The sequence below is a fragment of the Psammomys obesus genome, unplaced genomic scaffold, assembly GCF_907164565.1.
Source record: "Psammomys obesus unplaced genomic scaffold, mPsaObe1.curated_primary_1811, whole genome shotgun sequence".
NCBI lineage: Eukaryota > Metazoa > Chordata > Mammalia > Rodentia > Muridae > Psammomys > Psammomys obesus.
In genome coordinates, this window is record NW_026596088.1 from 1,721,915 (window position 1) to 1,738,770 (window position 16,856).

Sequence of the window (16,856 nt, forward strand, 5' to 3'; positions counted from 1 at the left end):
CGACTTCACCAGTTTGCGAGGCCCCCCCGGAGGCTGCTGGTGGAGGTAGGAACGAGCGTCGGGTTGCCATGGTGCCCAGCTGGGCGCACGAGCCCGAGAAGCCCCGGAGGCTTCCGTAGTCGGCGGCGCGTCACGTGCTCAAAGCCTGCACCGGGTGACTTTGTGCGATAGGGCTCTGGTGTCACATGACCCGCTGTGGGGCAACATGGTGGCGGCCGCGATGCTGCGCCGGGACTGAGCGACGGCGAGTGTGGCGCGCTCCTTCCCGGGGTGAGGAGTGTGTCAGCGTGAGGAAGGGGTCCCCGTCTCCCCGCTCCTGTCCCCGACGTCGCCTGCGCCGCACGCGTCCTCTCCTCCGTCGGAGCCGGAGGGAATGACGAGGTCCGCGGCTTTGACCCTTCGTGCTCTGTGCCTCGGAGCACGCTCCTAGCCGACCGTGGGCAACCCTCCTCGCCGCCTCTCCTCCACCCTCCTCCGGTCGGAGGTGGCACCGGAGCGTGGGCGGGACCATGGCCGGGTCGGACACGGCGCCGTTCCTCAGCCAAGCGGACGACCCAGATGACGGGCCGGCGCCTGGCCATCCGGGGCTGCCGGGGCCCTTGGGGCATCCTAAGTCCGGGGAGCCAGAGGTCCCGGATCCTGAGGGGCTGCAGCGCATCACTGGGCTATCTCAGAGCCGCTCGATCCTCATCGTGGCGGTGCTATGCTACATCAACCTCCTCAACTACATGGACCGCTTCACCGTGGCTGGTAGGCGCTGCCCTCCCGAAGGAGGGACGGGGGCGAGGGAGCAGTTCCCCAGGACGGGGCCGCCTCCCCGCGCTCATCCGGAGGTTGTTTTCCTTTCCAGGCGTTCTTCCCGACATCGAGCAATTCTTCAACATTGGGGACGGTAGTTCTGGCCTCATCCAGACTGGTGAGTGGGGCGGCCCCTGCGCACACATCCACTCGCGCTTTGCGGCCTCCACTGGGCTTACACACATGCAGGTTTAACCGCTGCGGCCTTGTTGGCCAGAGCTCATGGAGGTGATGATCCTGACTGCTCTAGGGCTGTCCAGTTGAGTTGGGACGGAACACTTACAGAGAGGGCCAGCTGCTTACTGTATGACGTTAGGTAACAACCTCTCTGAGCCTCACCTGTCTGGTCTTTGGAAGGAAGCTGGTGATAAAATGGGCGGATTCTAAAATGGACTGGTGTGAATGTCCAGTGTGGCATTAGTAGGCACCTGGAAATAATGGCAGGAGTACTTGGGGCCGCTGTGGGGGAAAGTCTTTATTTCCTTCCTTTTTATTCTGAGAACCTACTATGTGCCAGGCCCTAGCAGTGCACCCTAGGAATGGTAGGAGCCCCAATAGGACCTTGGCGAGGCATTCTTGCCCCCCCCGTATCCTTCCATCAGCTGAAGAAAAGTTGTTTTCTCAGCTGTGGATGGGGAGAGCACAGAACTGCTTGTGTTTTTATAAGTGAACCTCAGACTTTGAGAAGCGTTAAGATTTGCCCAGGGCCACATAAGCAGATGGGTGAACGGCAATACCAGGTCTTGAAGTGTTTGGTTTCCCTACTCCAAGCCAATGAGGAACTGGAGGCATTTTAAGTGTGGAGAAATCCGAAGCAGGTTGTAGTTCAAGCTGGTATTTCATTAGAGAAGCAAATCTTTCCAGACAGTTTCATTTATTCTTTTTTTATTCGGTACATGTGACTTGAGCACTTGTTTTGTGCTAGTTGTGGATTAAACGAGACACTCAGAGACATGGCCCCCAGAGGAGCTGACAAATGAGATAACTTTTAGGTGGAAAAGTGTCATGTAAAAGACAGTGTAGAGCCAGGTGCTGGCACGCTTCTTCAGTCTCGGCACTCGGGAGGCAAAGGCTGGCGGAGCACTGTGAGTTCAGGGCAGTCTGCGTACACATAATGAGGCTTTCTCTCCTTCCTCCTCCCCAGAAAGAAAAGAAAACAAGCATAGGGTGTTTGTTAATCTGGTTAAATGTCTGAGTTGGAGCTTGAAGGGGTTGAGTTCCAGGTAGAGGGGACAGTTGGGTGTTGAACCGTAACGAGGTATTGGCCGTTGCCATGAGGGTGCGTGAAGAATGGAGAGAGGAAAAGAGTAAGGGGCTGGATTTGATAGGACATGGTGGGTGGGTGGGGGGTGATGTAGATTTTGTTTCGGGCTGGGTAGAAGGGAGGGAGCTCAGCTGTATGATCCATTCTATAAAAGACGTTTTGAGAGAAAGTTGTGAACATGACCGTGGTTCATCGCTCTGGCCCTGATAGGCTATAGGTTTGGGATGGGGATGGTATGACATCACTGAAGAGGAGGGTGGGGAATCTCTGTTTAGGAATTTCTCTTCCCTGATCCCTAGCTGGAGGAGGGGTAGGGGGTATGGGGGGGGGGGGATGTGGAGGGACCTGGACTGGGCTGTGACTCTCTGTTTCCCCCCAGTGTTCATTTCCAGTTACATGGTGTTGGCTCCAGTGTTTGGCTACCTGGGTGACAGGTACAATCGAAAGTACCTCATGTGCGGGGGCATTGCCTTCTGGTCCCTGGTGACACTGGGGTCATCTTTCATCCCCAAAGAGGTGAGGCCCTGCCCTTTCTTCCCCACTCCCCATCAATATTTGCCGTTGCTCTGTGAAGTCATTTTGGACTGAGTGTGGAGGGCCCTCCGTAGTTTCCTTGCTCTGTGCCATTTCACTCTCATCGCCTGAGTTAGCCTGCCTACTCCATCCTGGTTGGCTTTCTTCTCCAGCTTCCCTCCACTCGCCATTTCTCTCATCCCCTAACTCCTCTCCCACTGAACACACTGGTCTTTCTTCGCCACCCATCTCTGTGCATATGGCCGCCATCATCTCCCTTCCTGGCGCTGGGCTTCCTCCTAAGCCTGGTGCTAGTGTGGGTGAGAGAGCAGCCGGGGTCAGCTGTCGCTTGGCTGTGCTTCCTCAGCTCACCCTCAAGTGCTGCTCTGCCACCCTGCTGGCTGTGTGGACAGAAGTGTTCTCCTGGTTGCTTCACATGGCTCGTCTTGCGGATCTCCAGGGAGCCTCTGACACAATGACCCACTTCTCCCTTCCGAAAAAAAAAAAAAACACATGATGCCACACACGCTACCGTCCCCCCCCCCCCACTTCCCCGGCTGTTGAGACCTTCCCCTGTGTGTTACCCTCAGCCCCAGACCCTAGTGCCATGTACCCTGGCCTCCGCTCCAGGTGTCTTTGGTAAGCAGATAATCCCCCAGCTAAGGTCATTTTTCACCACTGGAGGTGTCTTAGGTGGGAGGGAAAAGTAGGTTTATTTTACACCTCCTGAGTGCAAAGTCCTCTCAGTGTCATTGTGACCAAGCTGTTGTTGTTCCCCTTTTGCAGATGAGGAAAGTGAGGCTCAGAAAGGTTAAGTTATTTTCTCAAAGTCACAGCTAGTCAGTGGAGCCAGGATTCCAGCCAGGTCTGTGTGATTCTAAACCCAGGCCTCTCTCACCATCCCCGCCGTCTCTCCAGCACTAGCTGGAGAGTCTCCTGGGAGGCTGGCTCCAGGGTGGGGTGCCACCTCCCCCGTGTCTCCTTTCCCAGCGTTTCTGGCTGCTCCTCCTGACCCGGGGCCTGGTGGGGGTCGGGGAGGCCAGTTACTCCACCATTGCGCCCACTCTGATCGCCGACCTCTTCGTGGCAGACCGGCGGAGTCGGATGCTCAGCGTCTTCTACTTCGCCATTCCCGTGGGCAGGTGAGTAGGCTGTGGGCCTGCTGTGGGGCGAGGGCTTGGTAAGGCAGATGGCTGACCAACAGGTGCCCTCTTCTCCCCTCGCCTTTCCTTCCCACAGCGGCCTAGGTTACATTGCCGGCTCCAAAGTGAAGGATGTGGCTGGAGACTGGCACTGGGCTTTGCGGGTGAGTCTGGTCATAGTGTGGGGAGTCAGCCACATCCTTACTGATCTCCCTCTCTGACCTTCAGATACTCTCTTTCTTAAGACTCTTTAAAAAAAAAAAAAAAAGTCCTGAGTTCAATTGCCAGTGACCATAAACATGGCGGCTCACAACCATCTCTAGTGAGATCTGGTGCCCTCTTCTGTCGTGCAGGTGTAGCTGCAGGTAGAACACTATATAAATAATAAATAAGCCTTAAAAAGTGGGGCAGAGTGTACGTACCTACCTACCTGCCTGCCTGAGTCTGGGAGTCAGAGGTCAACTTCTTCACCCGAGGGATCTGGAGATTGGACTCGGGTTGTCAGGCTGGGCAGCGAGACCCTTCACCCACTAGACCAGCTCGCTAGCCCAACATACTCCCTTTTTATGGCAGTGCTCACTCCACTGAGGCTGCAGCGAGCCTGCTCCTCAGTAAGGAGCCAAAGGTTTTGCTTGTAGATGACAGGAACCCACTGTAAAGTCAAGTCCCAGAAAGGGACAGAATTCATTTTCCTAATGGCAGGTGACCCAGGACCCCCATGCCGTCACTGGGTCTGCTCATTTTTGTTGTAGCTCTCCTTTCTCCCATGGTAACTTTATTCTCCTGCTTTTTGGGAGTCCCCAGAGGTCACCTTTCAACCGAGCAACTCGGATCCTTGAACAGTAGTCATGAGATGATACCTGATTGGATGATCCTAGGTCCCATGCCTGTTATGTAATCAGTTACGGAAGGCGGGAGACTCAGCAGTCCTTTTGGTTAGGTCTTAGCTCCAGTTTGCACCACATTGAAGTGAGAGAAATTTACGTTTGGGGTCCCTGAAACAAAATCAAGGTGCTGTTACCAAAAAAAGAAGCAATGACAGGCTTGTTAAAACGGAGTGCCCCCAGTAGCAAGCCTTCCCAGGCGTCAGCCCCAGCGTCTCTGAACCAGCACCTGTGAGGTGCTTAGACCTTGGGAGCTAGCCCTAGCTCACTCCTGCTTGCCCGAGAGGTTCAGTATTCCCTATGCTCCAAGGCTCGCTCTTTCTCCAGGTCACACCAGGTCTCGGGGTGCTAGCTGTCCTGCTGCTGTTCCTGGTGGTCCAAGAGCCCCCAAGAGGAGCTGTGGAGCGCCACTCAGGCTCACCGCCCCTGAGCCCCACCTCATGGTGGGCAGATCTGAAGGCGTTGGCACGAAAGTGAGTTCACCCCTTTCACATCTGAGGCCTCAGCCGGGGCTGGAGTCCTAAACAGGCCATGTTTTCTGTCCTGCCAGGAGGCCATATTTAGGGCCAGAGATACGGGCACAGATCACACCCGAGTCCTGACATCAGAATAAGCCAGGGAGGGGGAAGAGGGCATGTCCGTGGGGTCTGACTTCCTCCCAATGTCTGCAGCCCTAGTTTCGTCCTGTCTTCCCTTGGCTTCACTGCTGTGGCCTTCGTCACGGGCTCCCTGGCTCTCTGGGCACCGGCGTTCCTGCTGCGCTCCCGTGTTGTGCTGGGAGAGACTCTGCCCTGTCTCCCTGGAGACTCCTGCTCTTCTTCTGACAGGTACTTGTGAGGGGCTGGACGGGGTGACTGCATGGTGGGGGTAGGGCCGGGGAGGCCTGAGGGGAATTCAGATTTGGGCCAGGAGAGTTCCAATTCCGACTCTACCAACCACCTCCGCTCTTGGAGTCTTGGTTTCTGGTCTAAGAACCACGTGATGAGCTAACCTATGGGCACTGGGGTTCTGTGCCGGATGGATTTGGGTGTGAGGGCAGTTGGGATGGACTAGCCCCTCTAGGTCGGAGGGCCTCGCAGAAGGAATAGCTCCCATGCTCCTCCCCCACTCCTAGTCTCATCTTTGGACTCATCACCTGCCTGACTGGAGTCCTGGGTGTGGGCCTGGGTGTGGAGATCAGCCGCCGCCTCCGCCGCTTCAACCCTCGCGCCGACCCGTTGGTCTGTGCAGCCGGCCTCCTGGGCTCCGCACCTTTCCTCTTCCTGTCCCTGGCCTGTGCCCGGGGTAGCATCGTGGCCACCTATGTGAGTAGGGTGCCAAGGGTCTGGTGGGTATCTTTGCACGGGGGCAGGAGGGGTGGTACGGCCTTCCTGGGTACCTCCATGTCCATTGAGGATGACTGCCAGCAGCCAGTTCCGTGTGTGGGGTCAGCCAGCAGAGTGGCTCAGTGCAGGCTGAAGGTGGAACGCCTCCTTTCAGACCTCAGCTCTGGGCCTCCCCAGCTGGGTGATGCTGGCAAAGCCACGTGTCCTTGCTGTTCCCTCGGGTGTAAAGCCAGACTGAGGCTAGCCCCTGCCTCATGGGGCATGGTGGGGGCTCAGTTAATGGACGAGCCTAGTCATGTGATTCTCTCCCACTTCTGCCGCCCAGATTTTTATCTTTATCGGGGAGACCCTGTTGTCCATGAACTGGGCCATTGTGGCAGACATCCTGTTGGTGAGTAGCTGGGCAGATACAGGTTAGTCCAGAGGCTGGCGGGAGCAGGGAGTCAGGAGGTGGTATTTGATTTGATCTGAATTCTGGCCTTTCCCTTTCAAACCTTAGCCCCAGGTGAATTCCAGCCCCAGAGGGGCCTCTGGGCCCGGCCTGTCTCATGTCTGCTTGCCCTTAGCCTCAGTGACAAATTTATCTTGGGCCTACAGTGGGCTTTGGCCTTGGTTTCTCTGGGCAGTCCTACTGAGAACCCTTCTAAGTTCCCCTCTCCCCCCAGTACGTGGTGATTCCAACTCGCCGTTCCACTGCTGAGGCCTTCCAGATAGTGCTGTCTCATTTGCTGGGTGACGCAGGGAGCCCTTACCTCATCGGGCTGGTAAGTGCTTTTCCTGGCTGGGATGGGCGGTAGTGGGGAGCTGGTACTCCTGCCCTGGCTGCTGGCTGGTAGCTGGTGGCTTGAGCCTGGGTGGGTGGGATAGTCTGGCCCAGCTGGGCAATAGCCACCCACTTGTGGTGCCTCTCCCCTTGGGTCCTCTGGGGGGGTGGGAAGGAAGTTGGTTGGAGGTTACCCATTAGGCTGCGGGTCTCCCCCTGTAGCACAGACGCTCCCCTTTCTAGACTCCATTGTTCCTTTTCTTGGTGTTCAGGGCTCCCCATCCCTGGGTCTCTTGACTCCTCTCTCTGCAGATCTCCGACCGCCTCCGACGGAGCTGGCCACCTTCCTTCTTGTCTGAGTTCCGGGCCCTGCAGTTCTCACTCATGCTCTGTGCTTTTGTTGGGGCACTGGGTGGTGCGGCCTTCCTGGGCACCGCCATGTTTATTGAGAATGACCGCCGGAGGGCCCAACTCCACGTGCAGGGTCAGTGAGGGCCACTGTGGGACCCCCTTCACAGAACTCCTGTCTGTCCATCTGTTGGCCCACATCTCTTAGTCCATACTTCTCCCTCACCCAGACCAGCCCACCCGCATGCCACTAGCCACCTGCCACCTGCCAGGGTCAAGCGCACCAGCTTCCCAGGCCCATCCACTGAGCTCCGAGTCTGTCTCAGAGTGGATTGGGCTTTCTGTCTGTACGCAGCCCCGAGGGCTCCTGCTGCTGCTTCGTCTGTGCCCTTCCACCTCTCTGTCCTCTGTTCCCTGCTGGCTCTTCTCTAACTGACCTTGGCTCCTGTCCCTTCCTTGCAGGTCTGTTGCATGAGACAGGGCCCTCAGATGAGCGGATTGTCGTGCCTCAGCGAGGCCGTTCTACCCGGGTCCCTGTGTCCAGCGTGCTCATCTGAAGAGCTGTTGCTCGCCTAGCCACAGATTCGTCATGGCTGGTCCTGGGCCTACCCCAGCCGGTGCCCGGGCAGAAGCCTTCACCAGGCCCAGGTCCAAGGAAGAGGCCCTGGGGTATGTCCCAGTTCCCAGACACTACATGGGCAGCCCAAGGAAGAGATTGGGGTCCAGAAATGGGGGGTGTCCTCTGCACTAGGGCAGCCCGAGGGGTTTGGTGCTATTTGTAATGGAATAAAATTTGTAAGCAGACTCCAACTGACTGCTTGTCTCTCTATGGGTGCTGCTGGCTTCAGGGAATGTGTGTGGCCTCAGGATAACCAGGGGCTCTCGGGTCACCCTGTGGGCACGTTCCTGACTTCTGGGCAGGGCGATCGGGAAGGAGGGCTGCTCTTGAGTGAGCTGGCTTGGTATGACCGTGACTCACTGTGGGTCCCTGGAAGTCACTCTCCAACAAGCCTGGGGAGCTGGGGCAGCGCTGCCCTGCTCTGCAAGGGCCCTGGCGTTCACCCAGCCAGGGATGGGGAGGCCACAGCTGGCCTGGTCCCAGTGGAGGGGTTACCTCATCCCGCCGCCTCAGAGCCTTCCTTCGCACAGTCCCTCTGCCTCCTCCCCCTTCCCTCCACTGGGTGGGGGTGAGTGGGCAGGGGGCAGGCGCAGCCCGCTGAGGAGCCTGATGATTTCCTGCCCTCACCACAGCTTCCTGTCGCACGAGGGTGGTGAGAAGGAGAGGCAGGCGGGGAGCGAGAGAGGGGCAGGTACAGCTGGGCACAAGGGATCACCGCGCAGCTGGTAGCTGGGACGCAGGCCCCAACTCAGGCTCGGGGACCAGCGTCTTCCCCAGCCGACACAGATCTCAACAGTCCAGCAAGGGAGCGTGGCCATTGAGCCTCAAGAAGAACTCAGCTGCCTGCCTCCTGATCCCAGACTGGGGCCCTCTCGGTCCCACAGCCCTGCTGCCACTCTGCCTAGAGGGGCTGCAGCCAGCGGGGCCCGGGGCAGGTGCTCTGCAGATGGAAGCAGACACTCTGAGCCCCGTGGGGCTGGGCCTCCTGCTGCTGCCCTTCTTGGTCACGCTCCTGGCTGCCCTGTGTGTGCGCTGCCGAGAGCTGCCGGGTAAGTGGGGAGCTTTGGGCTGCTGGGTGCTGCACCGGAGCCTCAAGCTGTCCTCGGCTCTTGTATCGGCTCCTGGATCTTCTGTCTGTCTATCCCTGTCTCAGTCCTGCCGGGGGTTGGAGGCCTGGGGAAGCTCTGAGAGTCTTTCCTGCTGGCTCGCCCTGATCCTCACCGGCCCTCTCTCCTCCAGCCTCCTATGACAGCGCTTCCACAGAGAGGTGAGTGTGCAGTCCCAGGTCCCCGTGTGTCTCCCCTTTGTTCGGATGAAGGGCTTGGGGCAGGGGCCCTCTTGGTCCTGAACCCACGGTGTCTCTTTCCTGCCAGTTTGTCCCCGAGGAGCATCCTCATGAAGCCACCTCGTGAGTGCAGTGTCCTCGGCCTTCCTTGAGGGTTCTTGAAAGCATGCCTTTGTCCTGTCCACTCTTAGCTGTCCGCAGGGCTATTACCTGGGCTGGGCTGGAGGGAAGTGGGAGCCCCTGCGGCATGGTTTTTAGGGGTACGTTTGTCCTTAGAGGCCTTGACGAGGGTGGGGGGATGTTGGCGGTCATTCCCTGAAGCTTTGCATTGTGTCCTCAGAATTAACCGTCCTCCGCACACCTGCTGCTTCCTACCCTCCTGTTACTTCCTTCCCACCCCTGAGGCAGCCAGACCTGCTCCCCATTCCGTGAGTATGCCTCAACTTTCTTCCTCCGCTCCACTGTGCCTCCTCGCCTTCTAGGATGAGACACACTCGCACACCATACACACACACACACACACACACACACACACACACACACACACACACGGGAGCACACACACAGGGATTCCTGTTGTAACCCCTCTTGCCCCCAGAGTCCTACCCAGACATAATCCCTGACCTCTGACCTCCAGGAGATCCCCACAGCCCCTTGGGGGCTGCCATCGGATGCCATCTTCCCGGCAGGATTCGGATGACGGTAAGGGTGTGGAGGGCTGGAGGGCCGAGGGGTGGGTGTGCAACCGGAGCTGACTCGGCCTTCCTTTCCCTCTCTCTTTGAAGCCAACAGTGTGGCGAGCTACGAGAACCAGGGTGGGTGTAGGGTCTGGAGGGCTGGGTGGGGTGGGGAGGCTGTGCCCGTCCCAGGTCAGGTTGACGTCCCATCTCTCCCAGGGCCGGCCTGTGAGAATGTGAATGAAGATGAGGAGGAGGAGGACTGTCCCAACGAGGGCTACCTGTGAGTGGGGAGGTGGGAGGTCGGAGGTGGGGATGGAAGGTGGGTACCCTGTCTCAGCTCCTCACCCTTTCCTTCCAGAGAGGTGCTTCCGGACAGCACCCCCGCCACCATTCCCACAGCGCCCTCTGCCCCTGTGCCCAGCAACCCTGGATTCCGAGACAGCGCCTTCTCCAGTGAGTCAGGGTTTCTGTACACCTCCTTCCGCCATGTGCCGGCGGCTACTCCTCTCTTCCCTCTCCTTTCTGTAACGATCGCCAACCTTCCATTTCCTCCTTCAGAAATTGGACTTCCTGCTCCTCACTTCCGATTAGCTTACTTTTCTTTTCACCTTTCCTTCCTGTCCCATTAAGAAATTTCCTGACTCTTCTCTAACCCTTCCATTGAAGTTTCATATCTTGGATGGATGTGAGGGCATATGTCTATAATCCTAGCATCAGGAGGCTGTGACAGGAGGGTTGAGTTTGAGGCTAGCCTGGGCTACATGGTAAGAACCTGTCTCAAAAACCAAAACAGCACTGCCATCAACAAAAAGAAAAGAAAAAAAATATTTTTCTGATCTGAAAGCTTTTTTTTTTTTTTTTTTTTTTTGACTTCTCAGTGTACTTTTTGTATAGTATCCTGTTCTTGTTTCTTGGAAGCAGTATCTGTAAGAACTTTTCCTTTTTTGTTTTGTTTTGTTTCAGACAAGTTTTCTCTCTCTAGCTTTGGCTGTCCTTTGTAGACCAGGCTGGCCATGAACTCACAGCAATCTGCCTGCCTCTGCCTCCCAGAGCACTGGGATCAAAGGCGTGTGCCACCATGTCAGACTTTCTGTATGAACTTTGATTAGAGGTTGTTTTTCTCTGTGTGTCTCTTTATGTCTCTGTCTCTCACACACACTCTCTCACTGAAGATTTCTTTTGCTTACCATGTGGTCTTTGTTTCTCTTGGGCTGCTTTTCTCTGCTTTGATCTCTTTCCTCCCTAGTCTCCTTCCTTGATCTTGCCTCAGAGTCTGGTGATCTTCGGCTTTCTACCTTCTTCTCTCTATATAGCATGAGTATCCCTTACCTGAAACTCCTAAATACAGATTTGGGGATATTTATAAATATATAACGAATTCTCTTGGGGATGAAACTGAAGGTTAAACATGGAATTAATTTATTTATGTTATATATATGTATAGTCTGAAAGTAGGTTTTGGTTTGGTTTGGTTTTTTAGAGACAGGTTTCTCTGTGTATCCTTGACTGTCCTGGACTTGCTTTGTAGACCAGGCTGGGCTCGAACTCACAGAGCTTCACCTGCCTCTCCCTCCCCAAGTGCTGAGATCACAGGCGTAAGCCACTGCTCCCAGCTTATTTTGTTTTCTTGAGACAGGGCCTCATTATATAGGCTGTCCTGAACTTGATATCTAGACCAGGGTAGCCTTGAACTCATCGAGATCTGCCTGTCTCTGCCTCCTGGGTGCTCGGGTTAAAGGTGTGTGTCACCATGCTCAGCCTTGAAGGTAGTTTTATACACATTTTAATTAATCTTTTGCATGAAACCAAAATTCCATTGTGTGGAATTTTCCATTTGTGGCATCACGTCAATACTGAAAAGGTTTGGGATTTTGGAGTATTTTAAAGTTTAATTCAGGAAATTCCAACCTTCTGTATTTACTGTAAACTATTATATACTCTGGAACTGTTTTTGTTGTTGTTTGTTTGTTTTGAGACCGGGTTTCTCTGTGCTGTCTTAGTTGTCCTGGATTCACTTTCTAGACAGTGTGGAACTCACAGAGATCCACCTGCCTCTGCCTCCGTGCTGGGATTACAGGCGTGAGCCCCAGTGCCTGGCTGTTTGGGTTTTGTGGGGTTTTTATTTTGCTTTGTTTGAGACAGAATCTTACTTTGTAGCCATGGCTGCCCTGGAACTTGGTCTTGTAGATTTGTCTGGCCTTTAATTCCTAGAGCTCCAGTTGCCTCTGCCTCTGAGTGTGGGATTACAAATGTCTTCTCTTTTCTTCCATTTGGTTTTTTTTGTTTGTTTGTTTGTTTGTTTAGCTTTTTCTTTTCTAAATTTTTTTTTTCAAGACAGGATCTCTCTTTGTAGCCCTGGCTGTCTTGGAACTCACTCTGTAGACTAGGCTGGCCCTAAACCTAAATTACCTCCTGCCGCAGGCTTCTGGAACCACAACCTGGCTCAGGGTTTATTAACAGATACATAGTGTCTAGAAGGCTCTATTTTATAATTTACTGTTTTAATCCTCACGGTAGTCCTTTGAGGCAGGCCCTGTTATGAACTTCATTCTACAGATGAGGAAACTGAGGCATAGCGTGTGTAGGTAACTTATCTGAGGTTACATAGCTGTTTAGCGCTGGAGCTGGGATTTGAACCAGGATATCTGACTCCAAAGCCCAGCGGGTCTACATAGTCGTACAGAAACCAGAAAGCAAAAGGCCATGTAACACTGTGAATGTTGTCCATGGGCCTGGGCAGGTGTGGTGTAGGTAATGGCTGGTAATATTGAGATGCCAGACAGGTCTGATGAAGAGAGGATGCCATCTGGACCAAGCTCTCTGTACTCTGAGCTCCTTTGATCCCTGCTCCCCAGCCGCACTGCCAGAGTCCTGTACTGTCGCTGTTCCATTTCCCAGTGGCACTGGTCCAGTGGATCTCCGTCCACCTCCATGGCCCTTGCCCAGGCTGCTCCCCTGGCTTTTCATGAACACTCTTTCTGTATTGTGTGTGTGTCGGGGGACTGTGTTTTGGAGACCTGGATGTCTGAGTCAGGGGGCTTGTGGGAACCAGCGCCTGGCTGAGTATCTTCTAGTAAATGCACTGCAATGGCGTTCCTACAGTGGAGTCGGGTGAAGATTACGTGAACGTCCTCGAGAGTGAGGAGAGTGCAGAGGCGTCTCTGGGTAGGTGACTGCATCCCGAGAATGGCCCCTAGCCTCTCTCCATCCTCTCCCTGGCCTGCCCTTCACATGACTGTCCCTCCTGATCTGTCCCCACAGACGGGAGCCGGGAGTATGTGAACGTGTGCGAGGAGCTGCAGCCGGTGACCAGGGCTGAGCTGGGTGTGTACTGAGGTGTGAGGGGACAGAGGCGGGCGGGCCACCCTGAGCAGACAGCCTGCAGGCTGAACACCAGTGTCCCCTCTGCCTTTCCCTCCCAGATACTGTGAACTCCCAGGAGGTGGCTGATGAAGAGGAGGGGGTGGGCGGAGAGGAAGCTCCCGATTATGAGAATCTGTAGGAGGTTAACCGAGAGCCTGGTGAGTGGCCTCTGGTCCCACTCCTGCCTTGGACCCTGTTGCAGGACGCCCTTCCTGGCCACCCCCAACGGTTAGGCACATACTTTGTGGCTCTGGATTTCCAGTTGGTTTCATGAGTTCCTGACTCTCTCCCCCCGCTCTGCTGTGTTTCAGCTGCAGCTGGTCTGTCCTGGAACTGGACTTGCTGGGAGGGCTGAACTCAGCAGCTGGGAGTGTCTCTAAGGGAGTCCCACTTGACCTCTGCCTTGCCAACAGTCTGAGAATCTCCCATAACTTATTGTCACTTTGGGGTCCAGTCTGGGTCCCCAGTATTCCTCACCTTCTGGTAAAGCCTGAGAATGAATCTAATTCCAGCCTGACTCTGTCATGGAATAAAGGTCATATGGCCCAAAGTCTTCCTTTTGTTTTTTGGTTTGGTTTGGTTTTGGTTTTTGTTTAATTGGGACAGGGTCTTGCTATGTCGATCAGGCTGGCCTTGAACCTGTGGGTGATCATCCTCTGCCTCCTGAGTGCTGGGATTGCAGGTGTGTATCATAATGCAGAGCTGCCAGCAGCCCTGTTGGTTTTGAGGTCCCCGAAGGCTGGGTGTAGGCCGTGTTGGTTTGAGGGACTACCTTTTTCTCAATGGGATGTTTGTGAGTGTGGACATACATGACATACATGACGTGTGTGTGGGTGTGTGTGCGCGTGTGTGCGCGCGCAGTCTGCAGTCAAAGTGTCTGGACAGCTCTGTTTGTGGGTCTCCTCCTCTACAGGGTCCCACCACCCTCTCAGCAGTCTTTGTCAAATATTGTAAGTGACAGTAGACAATCACTTGGACACAGCCATGTTCTGAGTGAGGCCTATGACCCAGCCTGGCCTTTCTGGGGCTCAGGATGTATCTCCCCAAAAGTAGTTCATCAAAGTGCAGCTGCTCATTGCGACAGATGGCAGAGCAGGGTACGGGACACCTCTGGGTGGGGAGTGTGTGTCAGCAGAAGACCCCATGTTGATGACTCTTTTTCTGTACTCGAAAAACAAAAGGCTGGTCTTGATGGCCTCAGTAGGTCTCTTGGTTCTTGCCTTTTTCGTGGTTCTCCGTGAAATACTGAGCTGGTCTGAACAAGTCAGGCAAGGTGGTATAAACCAGTTAATCTCAGCTGTTCTGGGGGTTGACGTGGAAGGATTCCTAGAGCCCAGGAGTTCAAAGCTAGCCCAGTACACATAGTGGGAAGCTATCTTAGCCCCCACCAAAGTGGCTAAGGCAACTTCCGTCCAGGTGCAGCCATTAAGCCGCAGCATGGCTGTGGTGACAGACCTGTGGCTCTTACGGAAGTGTCAGCTTAGTAGGTGTGGAAGTGTTACGGCTTAGTGAGGGCTTGTTTACCTCACCTGACTTCCTTGCCTGTTTTCTCTCGTCTCCTTCAGGATCCTCTCTTGTCCCAGTTCTGTGCGGGTTTAGAAGCACCAACCCAGCCCTCTGTCCAGGGACACGAGCTGGTCCCTTCCTGCATTGCATGATGGTTGAGGTTGCAGATTTGGCAGATGTGTTGCAGCTGTGGCCCACAGGGCAGTGGGGTCAGCCTGGGGTCTTCCCAGGAGACCCCTTTTCATCCTGGCTCTAACTGGGCTGGAAGTTGTAGTTCTGAAGGCCCCGTCTGCATGGGCTGCCAATGAATGAAGCCACAGGGAAGGAGAAGGGTGGCTTAGACATGGATGTTTTCCTGAATCTAACTGCTTGTGAGTAAGATGACCTCTGCAACTTCCGGGTCATGTGGGCCAGTAAATCACAGCATGCAGCCGCTGGCTTGGCTTGGAGTGTCTGTTGTGTGACCGGTGGTTCTCTCTGGCTGCAGAAGTGATCTAAGCTCCAGGGTACCCGCTGTATCCCATGATCTCATTTAGTCTCTGTGGCTTCCCTGTCGACTGTTATGGCTAGTGTCTGCGTTTTGGAGGTTCAGGGAAGAGGCTCAGAAAAGTGAGGTTAACTTGCTCAAAGATGCACAGCCAGAAAGGTGCATCTATGATCAGATCTGGGCCTCCGGCACACTACCAGGCTGCTTGGTAGCCTCTTTGTTCTGTTTATTTTGCAAAATGCCAGCAGTGGGGGACAGGGGGCCCCTCAGATACTCAGCTGCAGCAGACTGAAGAGGTGAGGGTCTGGGAAGGCTTGGCAGAAGTTGATGGGCTTAACTCCTTTTATTTTGGGTTGTTGTGGCCGGGGAATAGGCAGAGGAACCAACAGCACTTTGCTAGCAAAAGGCAGACCGGCAGAGCCCCCTTGTCGGACAGTCTAGCGGTGAAGCTGAAGATAGGCAGAGGTAGCAGAATGCCAACCGTAGCAGTCTTTCTCTGAACTTCTTTTTGATTTGGCCTCTACCTCCCAGCCCCCCGGCCTTAGGCAGGAGAGAGAAAAGGTTAGTGGGCAGAGAGGACCCAGACCCCTTCACTTCTCCCGGCTAGCGAGGGTCAAGGGCTCTTTTAGGGCTCTCTGCCAATCTCCATCAACCGCAGCTGCAGCTAGCAGGCTCCACACCGCTGCGCCCCGAAGCGTCTCTCTGTTCGTCTGCTCTAAACTGCCACACCATCTCTGGGCTCTCCGAACTGCCCCATGCCACATGCCAACCCATAACGCCACCCAGAATGCGTCTCCTTCTTGGCCCTCATATGTTTACTCTCTGAGTCCTAGGCCACGCCCCTCTCCATGCTGCACGTGGAAGGCCGTTACCAGCTGGCAAACAAAGAGCATGCTCCACACGTGATAATCAACAGGTGTGGACAAACGCCAGCCCAACTAAAATCCCACACTTGGGATTAAAAACAAAAGCATATTTCCCTAACATGCTAGGAAGCCAGAACTTCTCTTACAGGCAGGCCCTTTGCTCACTGGGGTTTGCTGAGTAGGACTTCCGCCAACTCAGTGGATGTACAGGCACAGGCTGTGCGAGGCAGTGTTGCTGTGGCCATGGCAGAATGCAGCCAAGGGACCCACTGCTGGTGAAGGGGTGGGATGCTGGTGGGATGCCAGCATCAGGGTGAGTCAGGCCCATCAGCAGGAGGGCATCGCCGACAGAACATTCATGCATCCGGGCGGCGAAGGGATCTGTGTGTAGGCAGTTAAAAATGTGCAACGGGTTGTGGGTCCCTTGCCAGGAGTTCCATGCTCCCTTGGATTTGTCTGTTTAGACAAGGGCTCATCGGTTAGCCATTGTCCCCCCGGAACTCAGTATGTAGATCAGGCTGGCCCTGAACTCTTAGAGATCCACCTGCCTCTGCTTGGATGATTTTTTTTTTTTTTTAATTTGGAATGTTTGGCTATTTGGGGAAGGGGATCCAAATGTAGACATGGAATTCTTGTGTTTCATATGTACCCTATCGACATGGCCCAGGGACAGCTTTAGACATTGTTTTGAATGCACCCGAATTTGATTGAAACACCCCTCGTGAGGGCAAAGTGGGTTTTCCACTTTTATTTGGGAGTATCTCGGGTTTTGGGTGTTTGGATTAGGGCTGTTCTCTGTCACACACCGTGTCGCTCAGGGACACGGTGTGTAGTGGACAGTGGAACCTTGGGTGGAGGGGGAAAATGAGATTGGAGTTCAACAAAGGCCTCAGTGGACCGTGCGGTTTTGGCCCAGGGTCGTCAGAGGCAGAGCGCTTGTGCGGGGGGGGGAGTCCTGAGGCCAGTCCCCAGCACTGCCCCCCAAAACACCGTAGTGGGGGAGGGTCCCACGA

At 54.9% G+C, this 16,856-nt stretch overlaps 2 protein-coding genes across 2 annotated transcripts; both read left to right on the top strand.

The window, feature by feature from the left end:
• The first annotated feature begins 177 nt into the window (after positions 1 to 177).
• Spns1 (SPNS lysolipid transporter 1, lysophospholipid) lies at positions 178 to 7,841 on the top strand. Its single transcript, XM_055627578.1, has 12 exons — positions 178 to 750; positions 851 to 916; positions 2,442 to 2,578; positions 3,566 to 3,717; positions 3,815 to 3,881; positions 4,929 to 5,074; positions 5,273 to 5,428; positions 5,716 to 5,905; positions 6,252 to 6,317; positions 6,592 to 6,690; positions 7,002 to 7,173; positions 7,500 to 7,841. Exons 1-12 carry the CDS (start codon positions 510 to 512, stop codon positions 7,592 to 7,594), a joined length of 1,587 nt encoding a protein of 528 aa, XP_055483553.1. The 5' UTR covers positions 178 to 509; the 3' UTR covers positions 7,595 to 7,841.
• A 433-nt stretch (positions 7,842 to 8,274) lies between these two features.
• Lat (linker for activation of T cells) lies at positions 8,275 to 13,519 on the top strand. The gene is made up of 12 exons (XM_055627528.1): positions 8,275 to 8,705; positions 8,896 to 8,923; positions 9,030 to 9,064; positions 9,282 to 9,369; positions 9,579 to 9,643; positions 9,727 to 9,756; positions 9,838 to 9,901; positions 9,980 to 10,074; positions 12,724 to 12,786; positions 12,883 to 12,945; positions 13,044 to 13,142; positions 13,296 to 13,519. Exons 1-11 carry the CDS (start codon positions 8,603 to 8,605, stop codon positions 13,121 to 13,123), a joined length of 714 nt encoding a protein of 237 aa, XP_055483503.1. The 5' UTR covers positions 8,275 to 8,602; the 3' UTR covers positions 13,124 to 13,142; positions 13,296 to 13,519.
• Positions 13,520 to 16,856: the final 3,337 nt, after the last annotated feature.